This window comes from Anastrepha obliqua, unplaced genomic scaffold (assembly GCF_027943255.1).
Source record: "Anastrepha obliqua isolate idAnaObli1 unplaced genomic scaffold, idAnaObli1_1.0 ptg000158l, whole genome shotgun sequence".
Lineage (NCBI taxonomy): Eukaryota > Metazoa > Arthropoda > Insecta > Diptera > Tephritidae > Anastrepha > Anastrepha obliqua.
In genome coordinates this window covers 33,513-59,400 of record NW_026562248.1, presented here as the reverse complement: position 1 = coordinate 59,400, position 25,888 = coordinate 33,513, and the positions used below count along the sequence as shown (strand labels likewise).

General features: G+C 38.7%; 1 protein-coding gene across 1 annotated transcript; it reads right to left on the bottom strand.

Moving 5' to 3' along the window:
- Positions 1–18,111: 18,111 nt before the first annotated feature.
- Positions 18,112–19,452, bottom strand: LOC129252194 (uncharacterized). The gene has a single exon (XM_054890909.1). It carries the CDS (start codon positions 19,450–19,452, stop codon positions 18,112–18,114), a length of 1,341 nt encoding a protein of 446 aa, XP_054746884.1.
- Positions 19,453–25,888: the final 6,436 nt, after the last annotated feature.

Genomic DNA, 25,888 nt, shown 5'->3' with positions numbered 1-25,888 from the left:
ATTCGAGTCAATGAGGCTTTTATGTGACATTTTGTGATTGTTTTACATCCAATTTCCAACCAATCGCCAAAGAAGTGTACATTGTTGGAAAGAGGAGAGTCTTATCTAACTTTTAATGAAAGTTTCAGCGAAATCGGAGCAGAATTGAGCGAACTATGCGACTTTTACCGCCAAAAATGTTCAGAAAAATTCGAGTCAGAAAGGCTTTTTTCTGACATTTTGTGATTGTTTTACATCCAATTTCCAACCAATCGCCAAAGAAGTGTACATTGTTGGAAAGAGGAGAGTCTTATCTAACTTTTAATGAAAGTTTCAGCGAAATCGGAGCAGAATTGAGGGAACTATGGGACTTTTACCGCCAAAAATGTTCAGAAAAATTCGAGTCAGAAAGGCTTTTTTCTGACATTTTGTGATTGTTTTACATCCAATTTCCAACCAATTGCCAAAGAAGTGTACATTGTTGGAAAGAGGAGAGTCTTATCTAACTCTTAATGAAAGTTTCAGCGAAATCGGAGCAGAATTGAGGGAACTATGGGACTTTTACCGCCAAAAATGTTCAGAAAAATTCGAGTCAGAAAGGCTTTTTTCTGACATTTTGTGATTGTTTTACATCCAATTTCCAACCAATTGCCAAAGAAGTGTACATTGTTGGAAAGAGGAGAGTCTTATCTAACTTTTAATGAAAGTTTCAGCGAAATCGGAGCAGAATTGAGCGAACTATGGGACTTTTACCGCCAAAAATGTTCAGAAAAATTCGAGTCAGAAAGGCTTTTTTCTGACATTTTGTGATTGTTTTACATCCAATTTCCAACCAATTGCCAAAGAAGTGTACATTGTTGGAAAGAGGGGAGTCTTATCTAACTTTTAATGAAAGTTTCAGCGAAATCGGAGCAGAATTGAGGGAACTATGGGACTTTTACCGCCAAAAATGTTCAGAAAAATTCGAGTCAGAAAGGCTTTTTTCTGACATTTTGTGATTGTTTTACATCCAATTTCCAACCAATCGCCAAAGAAGTGTACATTGTTGGAAAGAGGAGAGTCTTATCTAACTTTTAATGAAAGTTTCAGCGAAATCGGAGCAGAATTGAGGGAACTATGGGACTTTTGCCGCCAAAAATGTTCAGAAAAATTCGAGTCAGAAAGGCTTTTTTCTGACATTTTGTGATTGTTTTACATCCAATTTCCAACCAATTGCCAAAGAAGTGCACACTGTTAGAAAGAAGAGAGCCTTATCTAACTTTTAATGAAAGTTTCAGCGAAATCGGAGCAGAATTGAGGGAACTATGGGACTTTTACCGCCAAAAAAAGTTTCAAAAAAATTCGAGTCAATGAGGCTTTTATGTGACATTTTGTGATTGTTTTACATCCAATTTCCAACCAATCGCCAAAGAAGTGTACATTGTTGGAAAGAGGAGAGTCTTATCTAACTTCTAATGAAAGTTTCAGCGAAATCGGAGCAGAATTGAGCGAACTATGCGACTTTTACCGCCAAAAATGTTCAGAAAAATTCGAGTCAGAAAGGCTTTTTTCTGACATTTTGTGATTGTTTTACATCCAATTTCCAACCAATCGCCAAAGAAGTGTACATTGTTGGAAAGAGGAGAGTCTTATCTAACTTTTAATGAAAGTCTCAGCGAAATCGGAGCAGAATTGAGGGAACTATGCGACTTTTACCGCCAAAAATGTTCAGAAAAATTCGAGTCAGAAAGGCTTTTTTCTGACATTTTGTGATTGTTTTACATCCAATTTCCAACCAATCGCCAAAGAAGTGTACATTGTTGGAAAGAGGAGAGTCTTATCTAACTTTTAATGAAAGTTTCAGCGAAATCGGAGCAGAATTGAGGGAACTATGGGACTTTTACCGCCAAAAAAAGTTTCAAAAAAATTCGAGTCAATGAGGCTTTTATGTGACATTTTGTGATTGTTTTACATCCAATTTCCAACCAATCGCCAAAGAAGTGTACATTGTTGGAAAGAGGAGAGTCTTATCTAACTTCTAATGAAAGTTTCAGCGAAATCGGAGCAGAATTGAGCGAACTATGCGACTTTTACCGCCAAAAATGTTCAGAAAAATTCGAGTCAGAAAGGCTTTTTTCTGACATTTTGTGATTGTTTTACATCCAATTTCCAACCAATAGCCAAAGAAGTGTACATTGTTGGAAAGAGGGGAGTCTTATCTAACTTTTAATGAAAGTTTCAGCGAAATCGGAGCAGAATTGAGGGAACTATGGGACTTTTACCGCCAAAAATGTTCAGAAAAATTCGAGTCAGAAAGGCTTTTTTCTGACATTTTGTGATTGTTTTACATCCAATTTCCAACCAATCGCCAAAGAAGTGTACATTGTTGGAAAGAGGAGAGTCTTATCTAACTTTTAATGAAAGTTTCAGCGAAATCGGAGCAGAATTGAGGGAACTATGGGACTTTTACCGCCAAAAATGTTCAGAAAAATTCGAGTCAGAAAGGCTTTTTTCTGACATTTTGTGATTGTTTTACATCCAATTTCCAACCAATTGCCAAAGAAGTGTACATTGTTGGAAAGAGGAGAGTCTTATCTAACTTTTAATGAAAGTTTCAGCGAAATCGGAGCAGAATTGAGCGAACTATGGGACTTTTACCGCCAAAAAAAGTTTCAAAAAAATTCGAGTCAATGAGGCTTTTATGTGATATTTTGTGATTGTTTTACATCCAATTTCCAACCAATTGCCAAAGAAGTGTACATTGTTGGAAAGAGGGGAGTCTTATCTAACTTTTGATGAAAGTTTCAGCGAAATCGGAGCAGAATTGAGGGAACTATGGGACTTTTACCGCCAAAAATGTTCAGAAAAATTCGAGTCAGAAAGGCTTTTTTCTGACATTTTGTGATTGTTTTACATCCAATTTCCAACCAATCGCCAAAGAAGTGTACATTGTTGGAAAGAGGAGAGTCTTATCTAACTTTTAATGAAAGTTTCAGCGAAATCGGAGCAGAATTGAGGGAACTATGGGACTTTTGCCGCCAAAAATGTTCAGAAAAATTCGAGTCAGAAAGGCTTTTTTCTGACATTTTGTGATTGTTTTACATCCAATTTCCAACCAATTGCCAAAGAAGTGCACACTGTTAGAAAGAAGAGAGCCTTATCTAACTTTTAATGAAAGTTTCAGCGAAATCGGAGCAGAATTGAGGGAACTATGCGACTTTTACCGCCAAAAATGTTCAGAAAAATTCGAGTCAGAAAGGCTTTTTTCTGACATTTTGTGATTGTTTTACATCCAATTTCCAACCAATCGCCAAAGAAGTGTACACTGTTGGAAAGAGGAGAGTCTTATCTAACTTTTAATGAAAGTTTCAGCGAAATCAGAGCAGAATTGAGGGAACTATGCGACTTTTACCGCCAAAAATGTTCAGAAAAATTCGAGTCAGAAAGGCTTTTTTCTGACATTTTGTGATTGTTTTACATCCAATTTCCAACCAATCGCCAAAGAAGTGTACATTGTTAGAAAGAGGAGAGTCTTATCTAACTTCTAATGAAAGTTTCAGCGAAATCGGAGCAGAATTGAGGGAACTATGCGACTTTTACCGCCAAAAATGTTCAGAAAAATTCGAGTCAGAAAGGCTTTTTTCTGACATTTTGTGATTGTTTTACATCCAATTTCCAACCAATTGCCAAAGAAGTGTACATTGTTGGAAAGAGGAGAGTCTTACCTAACTTTTAATGAAAGTTTCAGCGAAATCGGAGCAGAATTGAGGGAACTATGGGACTTTTACCGCCAAAAAAAGTTTCAAAAAATTCGAGTCAATGAGGCTTTTATGTGAAATTTTGTGATTGTTTTACATCCAATTTCCAACCAATTGCCAAAGAAGTGTACATTGTTGGAAAGAGGAGAGTCTTATCTAACTCTTAATGAAAGTTTCAGCGAAATCGGAGCAGAATTGAGGGAACTATGGGACTTTTACCGCCAAAAATGTTCAGAAAAATTCGAGTCAGAAAGGCTTTTTTCTGACATTTTGTGATTGTTTTACATCCAATTTCCAACCAATTGCCAAAGAAGTGTACATTGTTGGAAAGAGGAGAGTCTTATCTAACTTTTAATGAAAGTTTCAGCGAAATCGGAGCAGAATTGAGCGAACTATGGGACTTTTACCGCCAAAAATGTTCAGAAAAATTCGAGTCAGAAAGGCTTTTTTCTGACATTTTGTGATTGTTTTACATCCAATTTCCAACCAATTGCCAAAGAAGTGTACATTGTTGGAAAGAGGGGAGTCTTATCTAACTTTTAATGAAAGTTTCAGCGAAATCGGAGCAGAATTGAGGGAACTATGGGACTTTTACCGCCAAAAATGTTCAGAAAAATTCGAGTCAGAAAGGCTTTTTTCTGACATTTTGTGATTGTTTTACATCCAATTTCCAACCAATCGCCAAAGAAGTGTACATTGTTGGAAAGAGGAGAGTCTTATCTAACTTTTAATGAAAGTTTCAGCGAAATCGGAGCAGAATTGAGGGAACTATGGGACTTTTGCCGCCAAAAATGTTCAGAAAAATTCGAGTCAGAAAGGCTTTTTTCTGACATTTTGTGATTGTTTTACATCCAATTTCCAACCAATTGCCAAAGAAGTGCACACTGTTAGAAAGAAGAGAGCCTTATCTAACTTTTAATGAAAGTTTCAGCGAAATCGGAGCAGAATTGAGGGAACTATGGGACTTTTACCGCCAAAAAAAGTTTCAAAAAAATTCGAGTCAATGAGGCTTTTATGTGACATTTTGTGATTGTTTTACATCCAATTTCCAACCAATCGCCAAAGAAGTGTACATTGTTGGAAAGAGGAGAGTCTTATCTAACTTCTAATGAAAGTTTCAGCGAAATCGGAGCAGAATTGAGCGAACTATGCGACTTTTACCGCCAAAAATGTTCAGAAAAATTCGAGTCAGAAAGGCTTTTTTCTGACATTTTGTGATTGTTTTACATCCAATTTCCAACCAATCGCCAAAGAAGTGTACATTGTTGGAAAGAGGAGAGTCTTATCTAACTTTTAATGAAAGTCTCAGCGAAATCGGAGCAGAATTGAGGGAACTATGCGACTTTTACCGCCAAAAATGTTCAGAAAAATTCGAGTCAGAAAGGCTTTTTTCTGACATTTTGTGATTGTTTTACATCCAATTTCCAACCAATCGCCAAAGAAGTGTACATTGTTGGAAAGAGGAGAGTCTTATCTAACTTTTAATGAAAGTTTCAGCGAAATCGGAGCAGAATTGAGGGAACTATGGGACTTTTACCGCCAAAAAAAGTTTCAAAAAAATTCGAGTCAATGAGGCTTTTATGTGACATTTTGTGATTGTTTTACATCCAATTTCCAACCAATCGCCAAAGAAGTGTACATTGTTGGAAAGAGGAGAGTCTTATCTAACTTCTAATGAAAGTTTCAGCGAAATCGGAGCAGAATTGAGCGAACTATGCGACTTTTACCGCCAAAAATGTTCAGAAAAATTCGAGTCAGAAAGGCTTTTTTCTGACATTTTGTGATTGTTTTACATCCAATTTCCAACCAATAGCCAAAGAAGTGTACATTGTTGGAAAGAGGGGAGTCTTATCTAACTTTTAATGAAAGTTTCAGCGAAATCGGAGCAGAATTGAGGGAACTATGGGACTTTTACCGCCAAAAATGTTCAGAAAAATTCGAGTCAGAAAGGCTTTTTTCTGACATTTTGTGATTGTTTTACATCCAATTTCCAACCAATCGCCAAAGAAGTGTACATTGTTGGAAAGAGGAGAGTCTTATCTAACTTTTAATGAAAGTTTCAGCGAAATCGGAGCAGAATTGAGGGAACTATGGGACTTTTACCGCCAAAAATGTTCAGAAAAATTCGAGTCAGAAAGGCTTTTTTCTGACATTTTGTGATTGTTTTACATCCAATTTCCAACCAATTGCCAAAGAAGTGTACATTGTTGGAAAGAGGAGAGTCTTATCTAACTTTTAATGAAAGTTTCAGCGAAATCGGAGCAGAATTGAGCGAACTATGCGACTTTTACCGCCAAAAATGTTCAGAAAAATTCGAGTCAATGAGGCTTTTTTCTGACATTTTGTGATTGTTTTACATCCAATTTCCAACCAATTGCCAAAGAAGTGTACATTGTTGGAAAGAGGGGAGTCTTATCTAACTTTTGATGAAAGTTTCAGCGAAATCGGAGCAGAATTGAGGGAACTATGGGACTTTTACCGCCAAAAATGTTCAGAAAAATTCGAGTCAGAAAGGCTTTTTTCTGACATTTTGTGATTGTTTTACATCCAATTTCCAACCAATCGCCAAAGAAGTGTACATTGTTGGAAAGAGGAGAGTCTTATCTAACTTTTAATGAAAGTTTCAGCGAAATCGGAGCAGAATTGAGGGAACTATGGGACTTTTACCGCCAAAAATGTTCAGAAAAATTCGAGTCAGAAAGGCTTTTTTCTGACATTTTGTGATTGTTTTACATCCAATTTCCAACCAATTGCCAAAGAAGTGTACATTGTTGGAAAGAGGAGAGTCTTATCTAACTTTTAATGAAAGTTTCAGCGAAATCGGAGCAGAATTGAGCGAACTATGCGACTTTTACCGCCAAAAATGTTCAGAAAAATTCGAGTCAATGAGGCTTTTTTCTGACATTTTGTGATTGTTTTACATCCAATTTCCAACCAATTGCCAAAGAAGTGTACATTGTTGGAAAGAGGGGAGTCTTATCTAACTTTTGATGAAAGTTTCAGCGAAATCGGAGCAGAATTGAGGGAACTATGGGACTTTTACCGCCAAAAATGTTCAGAAAAATTCGAGTCAGAAAGGCTTTTTTCTGACATTTTGTGATTGTTTTACATCCAATTTCCAACCAATCGCCAAAGAAGTGTACATTGTTGGAAAGAGGAGAGTCTTATCTAACTTTTAATGAAAGTTTCAGCGAAATCGGAGCAGAATTGAGGGAACTATGGGACTTTTGCCGCCAAAAATGTTCAGAAAAATTCGAGTCAGAAAGGCTTTTTTCTGACATTTTGTGATTGTTTTACATCCAATTTCCAACCAATTGCCAAAGAAGTGCACACTGTTAGAAAGAAGAGAGCCTTATCTAACTTTTAATGAAAGTTTCAGCGAAATCGGAGCAGAATTGAGGGAACTATGCGACTTTTACCGCCAAAAATGTTCAGAAAAATTCGAGTCAGAAAGGCTTTTTTCTGACATTTTGTGATTGTTTTACATCCAATTTCCAACCAATCGCCAAAGAAGTGTACATTGTTGGAAAGAGGAGAGTCTTATCTAACTTTTAATGAAAGTTTCAGCGAAATCGGAGCAGAATTGAGGGAACTATGGGACTTTTACCGCCAAAAATGTTCAGAAAAATTCGAGTCAGAAAGGCTTTTTTCTGACATTTTGTGATTGTTTTACATCCAATTTCCAACCAATTGCCAAAGAAGTGTACATTGTTGGAAAGAGGAGAGTCTTATCTAACTTTTAATGAAAGTTTCAGCGAAATCGGAGCAGAATTGAGCGAACTATGCGACTTTTACCGCCAAAAATGTTCAGAAAAATTCGAGTCAATGAGGCTTTTTTCTGACATTTTGTGATTGTTTTACATCCAATTTCCAACCAATTGCCAAAGAAGTGTACATTGTTGGAAAGAGGGGAGTCTTATCTAACTTTTGATGAAAGTTTCAGCGAAATCGGAGCAGAATTGAGGGAACTATGGGACTTTTACCGCCAAAAATGTTCAGAAAAATTCGAGTCAGAAAGGCTTTTTTCTGACATTTTGTGATTGTTTTACATCCAATTTCCAACCAATCGCCAAAGAAGTGTACATTGTTGGAAAGAGGAGAGTCTTATCTAACTTTTAATGAAAGTTTCAGCGAAATCGGAGCAGAATTGAGGGAACTATGGGACTTTTACCGCCAAAAATGTTCAGAAAAATTCGAGTCAGAAAGGCTTTTTTCTGACATTTTGTGATTGTTTTACATCCAATTTCCAACCAATTGCCAAAGAAGTGTACATTGTTGGAAAGAGGAGAGTCTTATCTAACTTTTAATGAAAGTTTCAGCGAAATCGGAGCAGAATTGAGCGAACTATGCGACTTTTACCGCCAAAAATGTTCAGAAAAATTCGAGTCAATGAGGCTTTTTTCTGACATTTTGTGATTGTTTTACATCCAATTTCCAACCAATTGCCAAAGAAGTGTACATTGTTGGAAAGAGGGGAGTCTTATCTAACTTTTGATGAAAGTTTCAGCGAAATCGGAGCAGAATTGAGGGAACTATGGGACTTTTACCGCCAAAAATGTTCAGAAAAATTCGAGTCAGAAAGGCTTTTTTCTGACATTTTGTGATTGTTTTACATCCAATTTCCAACCAATCGCCAAAGAAGTGTACATTGTTGGAAAGAGGAGAGTCTTATCTAACTTTTAATGAAAGTTTCAGCGAAATCGGAGCAGAATTGAGGGAACTATGGGACTTTTGCCGCCAAAAATGTTCAGAAAAATTCGAGTCAGAAAGGCTTTTTTCTGACATTTTGTGATTGTTTTACATCCAATTTCCAACCAATTGCCAAAGAAGTGCACACTGTTAGAAAGAAGAGAGCCTTATCTAACTTTTAATGAAAGTTTCAGCGAAATCGGAGCAGAATTGAGGGAACTATGCGACTTTTACCGCCAAAAATGTTCAGAAAAATTCGAGTCAGAAAGGCTTTTTTCTGACATTTTGTGATTGTTTTACATCCAATTTCCAACCAATCGCCAAAGAAGTGTACACTGTTGGAAAGAGGAGAGTCTTATCTAACTTTTAATGAAAGTTTCAGCGAAATCAGAGCAGAATTGAGGGAACTATGCGACTTTTACCGCCAAAAATGTTCAGAAAAATTCGAGTCAGAAAGGCTTTTTTCTGACATTTTGTGATTGTTTTACATCCAATTTCCAACCAATCGCCAAAGAAGTGTACATTGTTAGAAAGAGGAGAGTCTTATCTAACTTCTAATGAAAGTTTCAGCGAAATCGGAGCAGAATTGAGGGAACTATGCGACTTTTACCGCCAAAAATGTTCAGAAAAATTCGAGTCAGAAAGGCTTTTTTCTGACATTTTGTGATTGTTTTACATCCAATTTCCAACCAATTGCCAAAGAAGTGTACATTGTTGGAAAGTTGGAAAGAGGAGAGTCTTACCTAACTTTTAATGAAAGTTTCAGCGAAATCGGAGCAGAATTGAGGGAACTATGGGACTTTTACCGCCAAAAAAAGTTTCAAAAAAATTCGAGTCAATGAGGCTTTTATGTGACATTTTGTGATTGTTTTACATCCAATTTCCAACCAATTGCCAAAGAAGTGTACATTGTTGGAAAGAGGAGAGTCTTATCTAACTTTTAATGAAAGTTTCAGCGAAATCGGAGCAGAATTGAGGGAACTATGGGACTTTTACCGCCAAAAAAAGTTTCAAAAAAATTCGAGTCAATGAGGCTTTTATGTGACATTTTGTGATTGTTTTACATCCAATTTCCAACCAATCGCCAAAGAAGTGTACATTGTTGGAAAGAGGAGAGTCTTATCTAACTTTTAATGAAAGTTTCAGCGAAATCGGAGCAGAATTGAGGGAACTATGCGACTTTTACCGCCAAAAATGTTCAGAAAAATTCGAGTCAGAAAGGCTTTTTTCTGACATTTTGTGATTGTTTTACATCCAATTTCCAACCAATTGCCAAAGAAGTGTACATTGTTAGAAAGAAGAGAGCCTTATCTAACTTTTAATGAAAGTTTCAGCGAAATCGGAGCAGAATTGAGGGAACTATGGGACTTTTACCGCCAAAAAAAGTTTCAAAAAAATTCGAGTCAATGAGGCTTTTTTCTGACATTTTGTGATTGTTTTACATCCAATTTCCAACCAATCGCCAAAGAAGTGTACATTGTTGGAAAGAGGAGAGTCTTATCTAACTTTTAATGAAAGTTTCAGCGAAATCGGAGCAGAATTGAGGGAACTATGGGACTTTTACCGCCAAAAATGTTCAGAAAAATTCGAGTCAGAAAGGCTTTTTTCTGACATTTTGTGATTGTTTTACATCCAATTTCCAACCAATCGCCAAAGAAGTGTACACTGTTGGAAAGAGGAGAGTCTTATCTAACTTCTACTCAAAGTTTCAGCGAAATCAGAGCAGAATTGAGGGAACTATGCGACTTTTACCGCCAAAAATGTTCAGAAAAATTCGAGTCAGAAAGGCTTTTTTCTGACATTTTGTGATTGTTTTACATCCAATTTCCAACCAATTGCCAAAGAAGTGTACATTGTTGGAAAGAGGAGAGTCTTATCTAACTTTTAATGAAAGTTTCAGCGAAATCGGAGCAGAATTGAGGGAACTATGGGACTTTTACCGCCAAAAATGTTCAGAAAAATTCGAGTCAGAAAGGCTTTTTTCTGACATTTTGTGATTGTTTTACATCCAATTTCCAACCAATTGCCAAAGAAGTGTACATTGTTGGAAAGAGGAGAGTCTTATCTAACTTTTAATGAAAGTTTCAGCGAAATCGGAGCAGAATTGAGCGAACTATGCGACTTTTACCGCCAAAAATGTTCAGAAAAATTCGAGTCAGAAAGGCTTTTTTCTGACATTTTGTGATTGTTTTACATCCAATTTCCAACCAATTGCCAAAGAAGTGTACATTGTTGGAAAGAGGAGAGTCTTACCTAACTTCTAATGAAAGCTTCAGCGAAATCGGAGCAGAATTGAGGGAACTATGGGACTTTTACCGCCAAAAATGTTCAGAAAAATTCGAGTCAGAAAGGCTTTTTTCTGACATTTTGTGATTGTTTTACATCCAATTTCCAACCAATCGCCAAAGAAGTGTACACTGTTGGAAAGAGGAGAGTCTTATCTAACTTTTAATGAAAGTTTCAGCGAAATCGGAGCAGAATTGAGGGAACTATGGGACTTTTACCGCCAAAAATGTTCAGAAAAATTCGAGTCAGAAAGGCTTTTTTCTGATATTTTGTGATTGTTTTACATCCAATTTCCAACCAATCGCCAAAGAAGTGTACACTGTTGGAAAGAGGAGAGTCTTATCTAACTTTTAATGAAAGTTTCAGCGAAATCGGAGCAGAATTGAGGGAACTATGGGACTTTTACCGCCAAAAAAAGTTTCAAAAAAATTCGAGTCAATGAGGCTTTTATGTGACATTTTGTGATTGTTTTACATCCAATTTCCAACCAATCGCCAAAGAAGTGTACATTGTTGGAAAGAGGAGAGTCTTATCTAACTTTTAATGAAAGTTTCAGCGAAATCGGAGCAGAATTGAGGGAACTATGCGACTTTTACCGCCAAAAATGTTCAGAAAAATTCGAGTCAGAAAGGCTTTTTTCTGACATTTTGTGATTGTTTTACATCCAATTTCCAACCAATTGCCAAAGAAGTGTACATTGTTGGAAAGAGGAGAGTCTTACCTAACTTCTAATGAAAGCTTCAGCGAAATCGGAGCAGAATTGAGCGAACTATGCGACTTTTACCGCCAAAAATGTTCAGAAAAATTCGAGTCAGAAAGGCTTTTTTCTGACATTTTGTGATTGTTTTACATCCAATTTCCAACCAATTGCCAAAGAAGTGTACATTGTTGGAAAGAGGAGAGTCTTACCTAACTTTTAATGAAAGTTTCAGCGAAATCGGAGCAGAATTGAGGGAACTATGGGACTTTTACCGCCAAAAATGTTCAGAAAAATTCGAGTCAGAAAGGCTTTTTTCTGACATTTTGTGATTGTTTTACATCCAATTTCCAACCAATTGCCAAAGAAGTGTACATTGTTGGAAAGAGGGGAGTCTTATCTAACTTTTAATGAAAGTTTCAGCGAAATCGGAGCAGAATTGAGGGAACTATGGGACTTTTACCGCCAAAAATGTTCAGAAAAATTCGAGTCAGAAAGGCTTTTTTCTGATATTTTGTGATTGTTTTACATCCAATTTCCAACCAATCGCCAAAGAAGTGTACACTGTTGGAAAGAGGAGAGTCTTATCTAACTTTTAATGAAAGTTTCAGCGAAATCGGAGCAGAATTGAGCGAACTATGCGACTTTTACCGCCAAAAATGTTCAGAAAAATTCGAGTCAGAAAGGCTTTTTTCTGACATTTTGTGATTGTTTTACATCCAATTTCCAACCAATCGCCAAAGAAGTGTACACTGTTGGAAAGAGGAGAGTCTTATCTAACTTTTAATGAAAGTTTCAGCGAAATCAGAGCAGAATTGAGGGAACTATGCGACTTTTACCGCCAAAAATGTTCAGAAAAATTCGAGTCAGAAAGGCTTTTTTCTGACATTTTGTGATTGTTTTACATCCAATTTCCAACCAATTGCCAAAGAAGTGTACATTGTTGGAAAGAGAAGAGTCTTATCTAACTTCTAATGAAAGTTTCAGCGAAATCGGAGCAGAATTGAGGGAACTATGCGACTTTTACCGCCAAAAATGTTCAGAAAAATTCGAGTCAGAAAGGCTTTTTTCTGACATTTTGTGATTGTTTTACATCCAATTTCCAACCAATTGCCAAAGAAGTGTACATTGTTGGAAAGTTGGAAAGAGGAGAGTCTTACCTAACTTTTAATGAAAGTTTCAGCGAAATCGGAGCAGAATTGAGGGAACTATGGGACTTTTACCGCCAAAAAAAGTTTCAAAAAAATTCGAGTCAATGAGGCTTTTATGTGACATTTTGTGATTGTTTTACATCCAATTTCCAACCAATTGCCAAAGAAGTGTACATTGTTGGAAAGAGGAGAGTCTTATCTAACTTTTAATGAAAGTTTCAGCGAAATCGGAGCAGAATTGAGGGAACTATGGGACTTTTACCGCCAAAAAAAGTTTCAAAAAAATTCGAGTCAATGAGGCTTTTATGTGACATTTTGTGATTGTTTTACATCCAATTTCCAACCAATCGCCAAAGAAGTGTACATTGTTGGAAAGAGGAGAGTCTTATCTAACTTTTAATGAAAGTTTCAGCGAAATCGGAGCAGAATTGAGGGAACTATGCGACTTTTACCGCCAAAAATGTTCAGAAAAATTCGAGTCAGAAAGGCTTTTTTCTGACATTTTGTGATTGTTTTACATCCAATTTCCAACCAATTGCCAAAGAAGTGTACATTGTTGGAAAGAGGAGAGTCCTACCTAACTTTTAATGAAAGTTTCAGCGAAATCGGAGCGCAGAATTGAGGGAACTATGCGACTTTTACCGCCAAAAATGTTCAGAAAAATTCGAGTCAGAAAGGCTTTTTTCTGACATTTTGTGATTGTTTTACATCCAATTTCCAACCAATTGCCAAAGAAGTGTACATTGTTAGAAAGAAGAGAGCCTTATCTAACTTTTAATGAAAGTTTCAGCGAAATCGGAGCAGAATTGAGGGAACTATGGGACTTTTACCGCCAAAAAAAGTTTCAAAAAAATTCGAGTCAATGAGGCTTTTTTCTGACATTTTGTGATTGTTTTACATCCAATTTCCAACCAATCGCCAAAGAAGTGTACATTGTTGGAAAGAGGAGAGTCTTATCTAACTTTTAATGAAAGTTTCAGCGAAATCGGAGCAGAATTGAGGGAACTATGGGACTTTTACCGCCAAAAATGTTCAGAAAAATTCGAGTCAGAAAGGCTTTTTTCTGACATTTTGTGATTGTTTTACATCCAATTTCCAACCAATCGCCAAAGAAGTGTACACTGTTGGAAAGAGGAGAGTCTTATCTAACTTCTACTCAAAGTTTCAGCGAAATCAGAGCAGAATTGAGGGAACTATGCGACTTTTACCGCCAAAAATGTTCAGAAAAATTCGAGTCAGAAAGGCTTTTTTCTGACATTTTGTGATTGTTTTACATCCAATTTCCAACCAATTGCCAAAGAAGTGTACATTGTTGGAAAGAGGAGAGTCTTATCTAACTTTTAATGAAAGTTTCAGCGAAATCGGAGCAGAATTGAGGGAACTATGGGACTTTTACCGCCAAAAATGTTCAGAAAAATTCGAGTCAGAAAGGCTTTTTTCTGACATTTTGTGATTGTTTTACATCCAATTTCCAACCAATTGCCAAAGAAGTGTACATTGTTGGAAAGAGGAGAGTCTTATCTAACTTTTAATGAAAGTTTCAGCGAAATCGGAGCAGAATTGAGCGAACTATGCGACTTTTACCGCCAAAAATGTTCAGAAAAATTCGAGTCAGAAAGGCTTTTTTCTGACATTTTGTGATTGTTTTACATCCAATTTCCAACCAATTGCCAAAGAAGTGTACATTGTTGGAAAGAGGAGAGTCTTACCTAACTTCTAATGAAAGCTTCAGCGAAATCGGAGCAGAATTGAGGGAACTATGGGACTTTTACCGCCAAAAATGTTCAGAAAAATTCGAGTCAGAAAGGCTTTTTTCTGACATTTTGTGATTGTTTTACATCCAATTTCCAACCAATTGCCAAAGAAGTGTACATTGTTGGAAAGAGGGGAGTCTTATCTAGGTAGGTAGGTAGGTAGGTATAGTGGTTGTCGGTTGACACACCTAGGCCTGCTGTAGGCCCATTGTGATACCACCAGGGCTGTCCCCTCTCCTCACTCTACATCGTCCTCATTGAACCAACCTGTGGCTTTAATATATTTAACAAGACTTGTTATTTTTACATTGGCTACTTCTGCCAAGTTATTCAGGGAACTTTTTCCTAAAATATTGAACCTTCTTCCATCCAGAGCCATGCACCCGCATAGAAAGTGTTCTATAGTCTCTTCTTCTTCAATATCGTTACAGCTTCTGCAGTAGTCGTTATAGGGCGCTCCCAGTCTACTGGCATGTCTGCCAATCAGACAATGCCCTGTTAGGACCCCTAGTAGATTTCTCATATTTTTCCTGTTTAGTTTTAACAGTCGGTTTGTGCGGCCCATGTTCCATTCCGGCCACGTCATTTTACTAGTTCTACAGGTCAAGGTCTGAGACCACAGCCTGTTGGCAGCACTGATAGTGTGTTTATCTATAAGCATCTTACAAGTTGCTAAGGGTATAGGAATGTCCGCTTTGTCTGGTTGGATCGGTAACGTGGTCCCCAATCTCGCTAATTCGTCTGCTTTGCAGTTGCCTTCTATGTCTCTATGACCCGGCACCCAGAGCAGGTTTATTGCAAAGTACTGTGATAGTTCTGTCAAAACGTCGATACATTCTTTTACTGTCTTCGAGTTAATATTGGGCGATTTTAAAGCTTTCAGGGCCGATTGGCTATCTGAAAATATGTTTATATCCCTTGTGGTGAGGACTCTTTTATTTAGGGCTAGCAGGCCCTCCCTGATAGCCAAAATTTCAGCTTGAAATACACTGCAGTGATCCGGTAACCGGAATGAGGTGTTGGCATACATTCCTTTAGAATAAATGCCTCCGCCTACTTGATCATTTAGCTTGGAACCGTCTGTATAGATGCTGATTCCGCTTTTATTGTCTATTATCCCATTGTCCCAATCTTCCCTCGTTGGGAAAGTTATGGTGAAGGATGTGTTTAAGTGCAACTCTACTGAGCTACAAAAGTCTGTCGCTTGATGTAGGAAGGGATATTCGTCTAGTATTCTAGCGTGACCCCTTCTGTTAGTGGCCAAGTTAGAAGATTCTCTTAGCCTAAGTGCCGATTTCGCCGCCAGCTGCTTGCTGTAGGCCTCAATCGGTAATAAATGCAGCATGACATTCATCGCTGCCGTGGGTGTAGTCTTTAGTGCCCCGCTTATGCAGAGACTAGCACCTCTTTGAATACTTTCTAGGCGTTTTACTGTTGTTCTTTTCTCGAGTATTGGCCACCAGACCAATGCACCGTATGTCATGATAGGCCGTACCACTGCTGTATATAGCCAGTGTACTATTTTTGGGGTTAGGCCCCATTTTGCCCCTACAATTCTTTTGCATGTATAGAGTGCTGTGGCTGCTTTTTTTACTCTATCATTAATCGTTTGTTTCCACGACAGCTTCCTATCTAATATCAGTCCTAGGTAGCTCGCCTCTTCCCCAATTGATAGTGTGATACCCTCAAGAGTAGGGGGATTTAGGACAGGTAACCTGTATTTTCTGGTGAACATAATTAGTTCTGTTTTGCTGGGATTTACCCCAAGACCACTCGATGCAGCCCACCGGCTTACATCGTTCAAAGCATTTTGCATTATATTGCGGAGGGTATCTGGGAATTTCCCTCTTATTAATATTGCAACATCGTCTGCGTAGGCCACTACGTGTATTCTCCTTTCCTCTAGATTCTTCAACAATTGATTCATTGCCAGAATCCACAGCAGAGGAGAAAGTACACCGCCCTGAGGGGTGCCCCTCCTGACGGATCTGCGTATCGTCGAGGGGCCCAACGTCGAAATTACTAACCTGCCTAGTAGCAACTGTTTAGTAAATTTCACAAGGCCCTCGGCGACACCCAAGTCAGTCATTGCGCTTGTTATGGCCTCCGGTAGGATGTTGTTGAAAGCGCCTTCTATGTCTAGGAAGGCTACCAGAGAATACTCTTTGTCCTCTATTGATTTCTCTATCTCTGAAACTAGTGAATTTAATGCTGTCTCTGTGGATCTACCTTTACAGTAAGCGTGTTGTGATCTCGCCAGTAGCGACGGGGTCAAGTTTTCCCTTATAAAGGCGTCTATTAATCGCTCTAGCGTCTTTAATAGGAATGAGGAAAGGCTAATAGGTCTGAAGTCTTTAGGCTTTGTATGCGAGCTCCTACCAGCCTTTGGTATGAAAACTACTTTGACTTCCCTCCATCTTAGGGGGACGTAGTTTAGTCGTAATACTGCTCTGAATATGGTTATCAGCCATTGCATAATGTTGTCCAATGTTTGTTGTAGTTGCGCAGGGATTATCCCGTCTGGTCCCGGTGTTTTATATGGATGGAAATTTTCTACAGCCCAAGTTATCTTGGCTTCTGTGACAATGTTGGGGATGTCGGTACCTAGTACCGCATCCGAAGTTGGAGTATTGGTGGTTATCGCTTCCTCTAAGTTACCTGGGAAGTGGGTATTTAGTAATAGGTCTAGTGATTCTTCGCTGGATTCTGTCCAGCTGGAGTCTGGCTTCTGAAGATACCCTATGGGTTGAGCAGACTTGGTTAGGATTTTCCTCAGTCGAGATGCCTCCACCGTAGTCTCGATCTCCCCACAAAAAGTTCTCCATGAAGACCTTTTTGCTTTCCTTATTTCTTTCTTATATATTTTTAATTTGTCATAGTATAGGTCCCATTCACATTCGCTTTGGGAGAGTTTGGCTCTGTTGAATTGTTTCCTGCAATTCTTTTGTAGCTTTTTCAGTTCGGGTGTCCACCAGGGTGGCTTATTCTTCCCTCTATACCTGGCTGCCGGACAAGCCTTATGCAGGGCTTGGTTGCAGCAATTAGTCAGTCTATTGACCATGTTATCTAATGCCTCTGTGCTAGAGGGGTTAAAGGGAGGATCCATGGGCAAACGTTCTGCTAGTTCTTGGGAATATCTTAGCCAGTTTGTTTTCCTATGGTTCCTAAATTTTTGTGCTTTAGGATGAATGACCTCTTCTTGGAGCGTGCATTCTATATATCTGTGATCAGAGAATGAATGTGTATTAAGCACCCTCCAATTCACTATTCTATCTATAATTGAGTCTGAGACTAACGTAATGTCAAGGACTTCCCGACGATTACGTACAATAAAGGTAGGCTCATTACCGCGATTGCAGAGCAGTAATTTGGTACTCATAATAAAATTAAAGAGTGACTCACCCCGCTCGTTAATATCTGAACTACCCCAGGTAGTGTGATGGGCGTTTGCGTCGCCTCCCATAAGTAGTATCTTGCCGCAGGCTTCGCTGTCCAGTATTAGCTCTTTTAACAGCTGCGATGGGACTGGATCCCCGTGTGCCATATAGAAGGACGATAGCCGGTACTTGTTACCATCTGTCTCCCAGCTTATCGTAGTTGTGTCTTTATTGCTATATTTATAAATCATAAATGTGGTTAGTTCTGTTTTTGCCATAATACAAGACCTTGATTTACCTTCACAGTCTGCTGTATACAGCTTATATTTCGGTGTCCTCAACCCGCAGATGCGCCCTCCATTGATCCATGGCTCCTGAATGAGGACAAAATCAGGGTTGTCTGCTGCCATGCGATCAATTAGGGCTTGCGATGCTAGTTTACTATGATGTAAATTTATTTGTAGAAGACGCATGGTTAACACTCTCTGTATCTTCTTGTGAGTCGCTCAAGAGCTCTTTTTCTGAGTATGTTGTACTCAAACCAGCTTTAAGCTCAGTCGTCGTACTTGTACTCATTTTCTTGAGTCTAGCTGTGAGCTCAGACCCTGACGAGCAGTATCCTTCTATGTCGATGCTTTCGACATCGCTTGAGGACTCCATAGGATCTTCCTCAGCGTCATTGGCCTCAATTTCTGAGGCCAATTGGTCGATGGCATCAGCATCTGTTTTATAGGTTCTGATCTTAACCTTGCCAAAACCATAATTTATCATACCTTCGCTTTTCGCCAAAGGTTCTAGAGAATCGTTTGTTAGTAACAGCATTACTTGCGTTGTGGCACGTTTCGTCACCACACCGTCTACTGTTACGGTATTGTCAAAGGCCTTGACAAATTTCCAGCTCCCCGTAGGAAGGCCTGGGTTGCATGCACTTATTATCTGCATGACTTGCTGTGGGTCAGAGGGTGTAGGGACCCAAACTCGTGCCCTCGGTCGAGACGGGATGTCTTTTTTGTCTACTACCACGAGCTTCGCTCCAGGGTAGACTTCCCCGATCTTCGCTATTGCAGTCTTGTATAGCTCCACCGATCTTTCGTCATCGCAGGCTATAATTTTGATCTGGCCTTGGTACCAGCCAGCATCAGTACATGATGGGGGCGGACCTGGATTGCTTAGTAGCACTTCCAGCGTTACGTTGGTCAGAGCGGCCTGCACCCATTTCCATTGGGCTCTGGGAATTCTTCCTTCGGGATCACCCTCATCCAGGACACCAATGATGATGCGATTGCGGGCCACTTCCGCAAACGATTTATTAGGCGCTATGCCTCGATTTTTCGGTCTTTTCGCTGACGGTTTAACCTCTTCAGTAGACCTCTGTCTTTTGGTGGCAGCTGACGATGTGGTTGGCCTTTCGAGGGTGAAGTTAGGAAGAACCTTCTTCGCCCACTCTATCGACTCACTTACCTCCTTCGTCAGCTCCTCCGTTGTTGGTGGAGAATCGTGCAGCCTTTTGAGTATCCTGGCGGCATTACGCCTCTCCAGGTACCCTGCTTTAGTTGGATCAGTGATCCTTACTGTCGGCCATTTTCCGGCAGGAGCACTGGCCTCGGTGCTACCTGTGGCAGTCTCTTCACCAGCTCTCCGCATAGCCACAGGACGTCGACTAATTGGTCTGGTTCCGATAACCACCGCAGGAGGTGCCGATGTCCTGGGGCTAGGCTTAACCTCAGTCCCAGTGTCAGCGCTTGCCGCCGGTCCACTCTGACTAAGTTTGACTACAGTCATCGTGGTGGCAGATTGAGAGCTCGTTTTGAACGCTGCTCGCTTCTCGGAGCTTGCTGCCCCTTCTGATTTGTTAGTTTCTTTTGTTTGCTTATGTTGTTTTGAGTTTAAATTGTTCATATGTTGGTCCCACGAGTGTCGGAGAAGAGATGTCCACCTGTGCATAGCTCCGAACTACACAGGCAAGGCTAGTTATTACGGAGGGCGCCAGGTATCCGTAAGCTCACGTTAGTGACTGGGCTATTTTTGAAAAGGGCCCCCAGCCAGGCTGATCCTCGGCACGGGTCGCATGACACCTTGATCCGGCCCTTTACCTCACACCATGGTAAAACTCCATTTACAAATGCTGTACTATTAAGGAGTAACGAACACTTATCCGTGGAGTCTTACCTTAGCTAGCTACCTCTCAACTGAGTGCAGGATGAGAACTGTGGTACCTATTTCCAGTCGGCACCCTCGGGGAGGGTTCAGTGGAGGGGTTTTGCCGACCGAGTCTTATCTAACTTTTAATGAAAGTTTCAGCGAAATCGGAGCAGAATTGAGGGAACTATGGGACTTTTACCGCCAAAAATGTTCAGAAAAATTCGAGTCAGAAAGGCTTTTTTCTGACATTTTGTGATTGTTTTACATCCAATTTCCAACCAATCGCCAAAGAAGTGTACATTGTTGGAAAGAGGAGAGTCTTATCTAACTTTCAATGAAAGTTTCAGCGAAATCGGAGCAGAATTGAGGGAACTATGGGACTTTTACCGCCAAAAATGTTCAGAAAAATTCGAGTCAGAAAGGCTTTTTTCTGACATTTTGTGATTGTTTTACATCCAATTTCCAACCAATTGCCAAAGAAGTGTACATTGTTGGAAAGAGGAGAGTCTTATCTAACTTCAATGAAAGTTTCAGCGAAATCGGAGCAGAATTGAGGGAACTATGGGACTTTTACCGCCAAAAATGTTCAGAAAAATTCGAGTCAGAAAGGCTTTTTTCTGACATTTTGTGATTGTTTTACATCCAATTTCCAACCAATTGCCAAAGAAGTGTACATTGTTGGAAAGAGGGGAGTCTTATCTAACTTTTAATGAAAGTTTCAGCGAAATCGGAGCAGAATTGAGGGAACTATGGGACTTTTACCGCCAAAAATGTTCAGAAAAATTCGAGTCAGAAAGGCTTTTTTCTGACATTTTGTGATTGTTTTACATCCAATTTCCAACCAATCGCCAAAGAAGTGTACATTGTTGGAAAGAGGAGAGTCTTATCTAACTTTCAATGAAAGTTTCAGCGAAATCGGAGCAGAATTGAGGGAACTATGGGACTTTTACCGCCAGAAATGTTCAGAAAAATTCGAGTCAGAAAGGCTTTTTTCTGACATTTTGTGATTGTTTTACATCCGATTTCCAACCAATCGCCAAAGAAGTGTACATTGTTGGAAAGAGGAGAGTCTTATCTAACTTTCAATGAAAGTTTCAGCGAAATCGGAGCAGAATTGAGGGAACTATGCGACTTTTACCGCCAAAAATGTTCAGAAAAATTCGAGTCAGAAAGGCTTTTTTCTGACATTTTGTGATTGTTTTACATCCAATTTCCAACCAATCGCCAAAGTAGTGTACACTGTTGGAAAGAGGAGAGTCTTATCTAACTTCTACTGAAAGTTTCAGCGAAATCAGAGCAGAATTGAGGGAACTATGCGACTTTTACCGCCAAAAATGTTCAGAAAAATTCGAGTCAGAAAGGCTTTTTTCTGACATTTTGTGATTGTTTTACATCCAATTTCCAACCAATCGCCAAAGAAGTGTACATTGTTGGAAAGAGGAGAGTCTCATCTAACTTTTAATGAAAGTTTCAGCGAAATCGGAGCAGAATTGAGGGAACTATGCGACTTTTACCGCCAAAAATGTTCAGAAAAATTCGAGTCAGAAAGGCTTTTTTCTGACATTTTGTGATTGTTTTACATCCAATTTCCAACCAATTGCCAAAGAAGTGTACATTGTTGGAAAGAGAAGAGTCTTACCTAACTTTTAATGAAAGTTTCAGCGAAATCGGAGCAGAATTGAGGGAACTATGGGACTTTTACCGCCAAAAAAAGTTTCAAAAAAATTCGAGTCAATGAGGCTTTTATGTGATATTTTGTGATTGTTTTACATCCAATTTCCAACCAATCGCCAAAGAAGTGTACACTGTTGGAAAGAGGAGAGTCTTACCTAACTTTTAATGAAAGTTTCAGCGAAATCGGAGCAGAATTGAGCGAACTATGCGACTTTTACCGCCAAAAATGTTCAGAAAAATTCGAGTCAGAAAGGCTTTTATGTGATATTTTGTGATTGTTTTACATCCAATTTCCAACCAATTGCCAAAGAAGTGTACATTGTTGGAAAGAGGAGAGTCTTATCTAACTTTTAATGAAAGTTTCAGGGAAATCGGAGCAGAATTGAGGGAACTATGGGACTTTTACCGCCAAAAATGTTCAGAAAAATTCGAGTCAGAAAGGCTTTTTTCTGACATTTTGTGATTGTTTTACATCCAATTTCCAACCAATCGCCAAAGAAGTGTACATTGTTGGAAAGAGGAGAGTCTTATCTAACTTTTAATGAAAGTTTCAGCGAAATCGGAGCAGAATTGAGCGAACTATGCGACTTTTACCGCCAAAAATGTTCAGAAAAATTCGAGTCAGAAAGGCTTTTTTCTGACATTTTGTGATTGTTTTACATCCAATTTCCAACCAATTGCCAAAGAAGTGTACATTGTTGGAAAGAGGAGAGTCTTATCTAACTTTTAATGAAAGTTTCAGCGAAATCGGAGCAGAATTGAGCGAACTATGCGACTTTTACCGCCAAAAATGTTCAGAAAAATTCGAGTCAGAAAGGCTTTTTTCTGACATTTTGTGATTGTTTTACATCCAATTTCCAACCAATTGCCAAAGAAGTGTACATTGTTGGAAAGAGAAGAGTCCTATCTAACTTCTAATGAAAGTTTTAGCGAAATCGGAGCAGAATTGAGGGAACTATGGGACTTTTACCGCCAAAAAAGTTTCAAAAAAATTCGAGTCAATGAGGCTTTTATGTGATATTTTCTGATTGTTTTACATCCAATTTCCAACCAATCGCCAAAGAAGTGTACATTGTTGGAAAGAGGAGAGTCTTATCTAACTTTTAATGAAAGTTTCAGCGAAATCGGAGCAGAATTGAGGGAACTATGCGACTTTTACCGCCAAAAATGTTCAGAAAAATTCGAGTCAGAAAGGCTTTTTTCTGACATTTTGTGATTGTTTTACATCCAATTTCCAACCAATCGCCAAAGAAGTGTACATTGTTGGAAAGAGGAGAGTCTTATCTAACTTTTAATGAAAGTTTCAGCGAAATCGGAGCAGAATTGAGGGAACTATGGGACTTTTACCGCCAAAAATGTTCAGAAAAATTCGAGTCAGAAAGGCTTTTTTCTGACATTTTGTGATTGTTTTACATCCAGTTTCCAACCAATTGCCAAAGAAGTGTACATTGTTGGAAAGAGGAGAGTCTTATCTAACTTTTAATGAAAGTTTCAGCGAAATCGGAGCAGAATTGAGGGAACTATGCGACTTTTACCGCCAAAAATGTTCAGAAAAATTCGAGTCAGAAAGGCTTTTTTCTGACATTTTGTGATTGTTTTACATCCAATTTCCAACCAATCGCCAAAGAAGTGTACATTGTTGGAAAGAGGAGAGTCTTATCTAACTTTTAATGAAAGTTTCAGCGAAATCGGAGCAGAATTGAGGGAACTATGGGACTTTTACCGCCAAAAAAAGTTTCAAAAAAATTCGAGTCAATGAGGCTTTTATGTGACATTTTGTGATTGTTTTACATCCAATTTCCAACCAATTGCCAAAGAAGTGTACATTGTTGGAAAGAGGAGAGTCTTATCTAACTTTTAATGAAAGTTTCAGCGAAATCGGAGCAGAATTGAGGGAACTATGGGACTTTTACCGCCAAAAATGTTCAGAAAAATTCGAGTCAGAAAGGCTTTTTTCTGACATTTTGTGATTGTTTTACATCCAATTTCCAACCAATCGCCAAAGAAGTGTACACTGTTGGAAAGAGGAGAGTCTTATCTAACTTCTACTGAAAGTTTCAGCGAAATCAGAGCAGAATTGAGGGAACTATGCGACTTTTACCGCCAAAAATGTTCAGAAAAATTCGAGTCAGAAAGGCTTTTTTCTGACATTTTGTGATTGTTTTACATCCAATTTCCAACCAATTGCCAAAGAAGTGTACATTGTTGGAAAGAGGAGAGTCTTATCTAACTTTTAATGAAAGTTTCAGCGAAATCGGAGCAGAATTGAGGGAACTATGGGACTTTTACCGCCAAAAATGTTCAGAAAAATTCGAGTCAGAAAGGCTTTTTTCTGACATTTTGTGATTGTTTTACATCCAATTTCCAACCAATTGCCAAAGAAGTGTACATTGTTGGAAAGAGGAGAGTCTTATCTAACTTTTAATGAAAGTTTCAGCGAAATCGGAGCAGAATTGAGGGAACTATGGGACTTTTACCGCCAAAAAAAGTTTCAAAAAAATTCGAGTCAATGAGGCTTTTATGTGACATTTTGTGATTGTTTTACATCCAATTTCCAACCAATCGCCAAAGAGGTGTACATTGTTGGAAAGAGGAGAGTCTTATCTAACTTTTAATGAAAGTTTCAGCGAAATCGGAGCAGAATTGAGGGAACTATGCGACTTTTACCGCCAAAAATGTTCAGAAAAATTCGAGTCAGAAAGGCTTTTTTCTGACATTTTGTGATTGTTTTACATCCAATTTCCAACCAATCGCCAAAGAAGTGTACACTGTTGGAAAGAGGAGAGTCTTATCTAACTTTTAATGAAAGTTTCAGCGAAATCAGAGCAGAATTGAGGGAACTATGCGACTTTTACCGCCAAAAATGTTCAGAAAAATTCGAGTCAGAAAGGCTTTTTTCTGACATTTTGTGATTGTTTTACATCCAATTTCCAACCAATCGCCAAAGAAGTGTACATTGTTAGAAAGAGGAGAGTCTTATCTAACTTCTAATGAAAGTTTCAGCGAAATCGGAGCAGAATTGAGGGAACTATGGGACTTTTACCGCCAAAAATGTTCAGAAAAATTCGAGTCAGAAAGGCTTTTTTCTGACATTTTGTGATTGTTTTACATCCAATTTCCAACCAATCGCCAAAGAAGTGTACACTGTTGGAAAGAGGAGAGTCTTATCTAACTTCTACTGAAAGTTTCAGCGAAATCAGAGCAGAATTGAGGGAACTATGCGACTTTTACCGCCAAAAATGTTCAGAAAAATTCGAGTCAGAAAGGCTTTTTTCTGACATTTTGTGATTGTTTTACATCCAATTTCCAACCAATTGCCAAAGAAGTGTACATTGTTGGAAAGAGGAGAGTCTTATCTAACTTTTAATGAAAGTTTCAGCGAAATCGGAGCAGAATTGAGGGAACTATGGGACTTTTACCGCCAAAAATGTTCAGAAAAATTCGAGTCAGAAAGGCTTTTTTCTGACATTTTGTGATTGTTTTACATCCAATTTCCAACCAATTGCCAAAGAAGTGTACATTGTTGGAAAGAGGAGAGTCTTATCTAACTTTTAATGAAAGTTTCAGCGAAATCGGAGCAGAATTGAGCGAACTATGCGACTTTTACCGCCAAAAATGTTCAGAAAAATTCGAGTCAGAAAGGCTTTTTTCTGACATTTTGTGATTGTTTTACATCCAATTTCCAACCAATTGCCAAAGAAGTGTACATTGTTGGAAAGAGGAGAGTCTTACCTAACTTTTAATGAAAGTTTCAGCGAAATCGGAGCAGAATTGAGGGAACTATGGGACTTTTACCGCCAAAAATGTTCAGAAAAATTCGAGTCAGAAAGGCTTTTTTCTGACATTTTGTGATTGTTTTACATCCAATTTCCAACCAATTGCCAAAGAAGTGTACATTGTTGGAAAGAGGGGAGTCTTATCTAACTTTTAATGAAAGTTTCAGCGAAATCGGAGCAGAATTGAGGGAACTATGGGACTTTTACCGCCAAAAATGTTCAGAAAAATTCGAGTCAGAAAGGCTTTTTTCTGACATTTTGTGATTGTTTTACATCCAATTTCCAACCAATCGCCAAAGAAGTGTACATTGTTGGAAAGAGGAGAGTCTTATCTAACTTTTAATGAAAGTTTCAGCGAAATCGGAGCAGAATTGAGGGAACTATGGGACTTTTACCGCCAAAAATGTTCAGAAAAATTCGAGTCAGAAAGGCTTTTTTCTGACATTTTGTGATTGTTTTACATCCAATTTCCAACCAATTGCCAAAGAAGTGTACATTGTTGGAAAGAGGAGAGTCTTATCTAACTTTTAATGAAAGTTTCAGCGAAATCGGAGCAGAATTGAGGGAACTATGGGACTTTTACCGCCAAAAAAAGTTTCAAAAAAATTCGAGTCAATGAGGCTTTT